The sequence below is a fragment of the Mandrillus leucophaeus genome, unplaced genomic scaffold (assembly GCF_000951045.1).
Source record: "Mandrillus leucophaeus isolate KB7577 unplaced genomic scaffold, Mleu.le_1.0 Scaffold58, whole genome shotgun sequence".
Taxonomy (NCBI): Eukaryota; Metazoa; Chordata; class Mammalia; order Primates; family Cercopithecidae; genus Mandrillus; species Mandrillus leucophaeus.
Window position 1 is genome coordinate 3,652,688 of NW_012106252.1, and position 4,366 is coordinate 3,657,053.

Consider the following 4,366-nt stretch of genomic DNA (forward strand, 5'->3'; position numbering starts at 1 on the left):
TACTACATATCTCTAGGTCTTTCCCTCAACCCAGAGCTAGGGGACCCCCAAATGCTCTTCTTTGAAGACAAACTGCTTTGATATCTTCTCACTTGAGAATCTAGACTCCATTAAAGAAAACTAATTGAACAGAAAAAAAAAAAAAGAATCTAGATTCCACCTTCTGTACCCTCTGAGCATTTTCCAGCTTGCCTGAGGACAGTACAGCATCATATTCATGTACATATGATCTATATGCAGTATGATAATAATTTCTTTTTCTGGCACAAATTAAGAATTTCTGTATGATAAATTCTTTAAAGAAAAACACCAAAAGACATATTATCCTAAGATTGACATAATATTTTCCATTAATTTCAGTAAAGCTTGTTTTTTGGGGAAGTATAAGTAGGAGGAATTAGGATAAGAAATTAATCTTTTTTTTTTTTTTTCAGTTTTGCTGAAGAGACTCATAGTTTTAAAAGTCTGAGTGCTTCTACTTCTAGAATATTTAAGCATAGGCCGGGCACGGTGGCTTATGCCTGTAATCCCAGCACTTTGGGAGGCCGAGGCGGGCAGATCACTTGAGGCCAGGAGTTCGAGACCAACCTGGACAACGTGGTGAAACCGTCTCTACTAAAAGTACAAAAATTAGCCAGGTGTCATGGCACGTGCCTGTAATTCCAGCTGCTCGAGAGGCTGAGGCATGAGAATTTCTTGAACCCGTGAGGCGGAGGTTGCAGTGAGCCAAGGTCACGCCACTGCACTCCAGCCTGGGCGATAGAGTGAGACTCCATCTCAAAAAAAAAAAAGAAAAGAAAAGAAAAGAAAATTTAAGCATCAGCAGATGGGCTTAGTGGGTCGCGGAGCTGGAGGGGTAGGGGGTGATACATGGTTGGACAGGTGGAAATTGGTTATCATGGGTCACCAGCTGAGATTTCAGATGTCGTCAGCTGATGGCTCTGAAATGCCCTTAGGTGGTAAGGACACAGCACCACGAGGTTGGGAAGGCATTAGGGAGTCATGAAGCAGACGTAAAAGGCAAATTAGGAGGCCTTGGTCAGCTGCTGAAGGAGAGAGAGGCCAGCATAAAGAGCACAGAGGCGAGGGAGGGTGTCTGGGTCCCACATATATTGGGGGCCCGATCTCTGCACTTCCAGGCCGCTCAGCCCAACTAGGGCCTCTGTGAGGGTCAGCTCCTCCTCCCCAAGGGAGGAGAGCAGCTCAGGATGCAGGGGGAAAACGCCCTCTTTATCCTGCAGGAAGTTCTGTTCCATCGTGCTCTCCACCTGGAGGGAACCAAAACAACATGAAAAGAAAGAACTGGAAACCTCTCTCATCTCCTAACTCACAAAAATCACAAGAAGGTTACATTCCCCTTACTAGAATTTCTTACTTTACCTTACATTACAACCCCATCTGAGTCTTTGAACAGCCCTATATGTGGGCAGCACATTGATTTTTAGCCCCATTTTACAGAGGAATAAATTGAGACAGACTCAGACACATTAAAAAATTTGCTTACAGGCCAGGCGCGGTGGCTTACGCCTGTAATCCCAGCACTTTGGGAGGCTGAGGCGGGTGGATCACCTGAGGTTGGGAGTTCGAGATGAGCCTGGCCAACATGGTGAAACCTTGTCTCTACTAAAAATACAAAATTAGCAAGCTATGATGGCGGGCGCCTGTAATCCCAGCTACTCGGGAGGCTGAGGCAGGAGAATCGCTTTAACCCAGGAGGCCGAGGTGTGGTGAGCCGAAATTGTACCATTGCACTCCAGCCTGGGCAACAAGAGCGAAACTCCGCCTCAAAAAAAAAAAAAAAAAAAAAATTGCTTACAACATTTGGCTAGGAATAAGCAAGGCCAGAGTTTCTGTCTCTTCTCCCTAGATCAGGCTGGTAAACCCAGATCATTGCCTAGAAATTCAGTCTTCTACTTCTTGTGAAATAACAAAAAAGGAGAAATAGAAAGGAGGACTGGGCATAAGCCCCTGTGATAAGACGGGGATCCTCCAGAATGGCTCCATCCTTAGGCGAAATCTGCATCTCCACTGGCTGCAGCTACTCCCAGACTCTCCCCAGCATCTGCTCTTTTTCCCTCACCAGCTTTAGCTGCACGGGTAGGATCTTTTTCTCCATGGATTTCACCAGCAGCTTCTGTTGGACTTCACTTAGCTCTGGAGAAAAAAAGCAGAGAAAGATGTGTGTTGCTGGTGCAGAGGGGACTACAGACTCCAAATAGCGCACTTCCAGAATTTCAGCTTCATTCATTGGATGTAATTACAACACAGGTGTTAAGGGAGCCGTAGCTGAGGGGTTCACTTTGGTCTTGGAGTCAGAGGGCAGGCTTCTTAAGGGAACAAACATTTTAGCTTACACCTGAAGGACCACAGAGTTTTTCTAAGTGGAAAACTAGAAAATGTGGAGGGAAGAAGAGCTTTTAGGGGCAAGATCAGAAAATGTTACTCCCTGAAGTTAAAGCTACCAGGTATCAGGATAGAAGTGATGAGCTTAGCTATATGCAGAAATTTTAAGTATGTTGCTGATAAAGCTAGGGTTATTCAACCTCTATTAGCAAGACTAGGCTGTCTTCTTAGATCACCCATTGTGACCAAGTGAATCCTTACGAATGAAACCAATTTTTTTTTTTTTTATGGAGTCTCGCTCTGTTGCCCAGACTGGAGTGCAATGGAGTGATCTTGGCTCACTGCAACCTACCCCTCCCAGGTTCAAGCGATTCTCCTGCCTTAGCCTTCGGAGTAACTGGGATTACAGGCACCTGCCACCATGCCCGGCTAATTTTTGTATTTTTGGAAAAGGTGGGGTTTCACCATGTTGGCCAGGCTGGTCTTGAACTCTTGACCTCAGGTGATCTACCCGCCTTGGCCTCCCAAAGTGCTGGAATTATAGTCATGAGCCACCGTGCCCAACCATGAAACCAATTTATAAAAATGTACATATAAACTACTTAACTATGGTATAATTTGTCATTCATTCATTCATTTATTCATCCATTTGGGAATTGATTCAAGTGATTCATTCCTATTACTGAAAAGGTCTATAAATGAAGACCTTATTCCCCACTTACCTGTTAGGGCTCCAACGAAATAGAGGATGGCGCCCACGGCCTCCTTTGACAGCAGGACATCTTTTGGGAGTGCCTCCAGGGTCACTTCATGTCCCTTGTCTAGAGCCCCTTCAAGCTGTGGGGGAAGGTGGATGACTATTGAAGATAACATAGGAAAGGGCCCAACCCAAGGCCCAGCACATAATGATCCCCTGACGCACGGGAACTCTCTCCCATTTCCTGATTTCTTTTTCGAGACCTCAAGTCCTGAAGAGTACTGGACTCCTGGGTTCCTTGGTCCCTAAGTTTTGGACTCTGGAAAGGGAAGGTTCCAGCCCCTCCAGCAGATGGCCCTTCTGGCCTGAGGGTTGGGGCGAGAAGGTGGGCCAGGATACATGTTGCCATCTAACCCAACAGTTAATCTTCCCGAGATCCCAGGCGTCATCTGATGTGCCTTGGGGGAACCCACTGTTTGCCCTTTTCCAGGGGACAAAGGGAGGAGCAGTGGCCTGGCAGTCTGGGGGCACGTGGCCAGCCTTGGGGAAGGTATCTAAGATGGACTCCCCTGGCCACCCACCTCCTGCCCCAGTCAGATCTCCCCACCTGCTGCAATACCCACCCCCACCAAACCTTCACCGAAACATGCCTTCCCCCACCCTTCCCCACTTCCACTAGGTCCTCACCGCGAGCTCAAGGTCTTGAAGCTCCTTTTTCTTCCCTAGAAGTTTGCTGAGGGAGCTGAGCAGGGAGCTTTGCCCTGCTTGGCTCAGCCTCTCCACTTGTTGGGTCTCCCTCTGAACTTCTTCTTTTAGTGTCCCGAAGCCTTCGTGTACGTCCCCTGTGGGGTCAATAATGGGACACACAGCCCTCCATCGGGCACCTTCCCCTCTAATCAGCATCCCCCTGCAGGGCTCCTACACTCAGCCCCTTTAGGTACCCATGCTGTACCCCCCAGTTTGAGCCTGGCCCCATTTTTCTTTACCAAGGAATGCAGTGACAGAACTATCCACCAAAACCCTAACCTGAGGGTTGGGGCGAGAAGGTGGGCCAGGATACATGTCATCTAACCCAACAGTTAATCTTCCCGAGATCCCAGGCGTCATCCCCTATCAGTACACCCTTGACTTTTCTTTGAGACTCCAGCAAAAAGTGGAGAAAGAAGGTCTGTTTTCCCTTCTCATGAGTTAGTTGACAAAGAAGAATGCCTTTGCCTTCTCCTTTCTCTACCCTACTGCTACCTCCATGCCAAAGTCTTCGGAGAAACTCACAAAGTTCCTTACCAACATCAGATGTCTGGATAACTGAGGGGAAAAAAAAAAAAA

General features: G+C 47.3%; 1 protein-coding gene across 1 annotated transcript in view; it reads right to left on the bottom strand.

Moving 5' to 3' along the window:
- Positions 1-234: 234 nt before the first annotated feature.
- GSDMA (gasdermin A) overlaps positions 235-4,366 on the bottom strand; it is a 17,003-nt gene continuing 12,871 nt past the window's right edge. The window contains exons 8-12 of the mRNA XM_011998976.1: positions 4,325-4,345; positions 3,728-3,882; positions 3,066-3,180; positions 2,081-2,154; positions 235-1,268 (exon numbers count right to left, since the gene is read on the bottom strand). Of these exons, the coding sequence (XP_011854366.1) occupies positions 1,026-1,268; positions 2,081-2,154; positions 3,066-3,180; positions 3,728-3,882; positions 4,325-4,345 (608 nt within the window). The 3' untranslated portion in view covers positions 235-1,025. The remainder of the gene's footprint in view (positions 1,269-2,080; positions 2,155-3,065; positions 3,181-3,727; positions 3,883-4,324; positions 4,346-4,366) is intronic.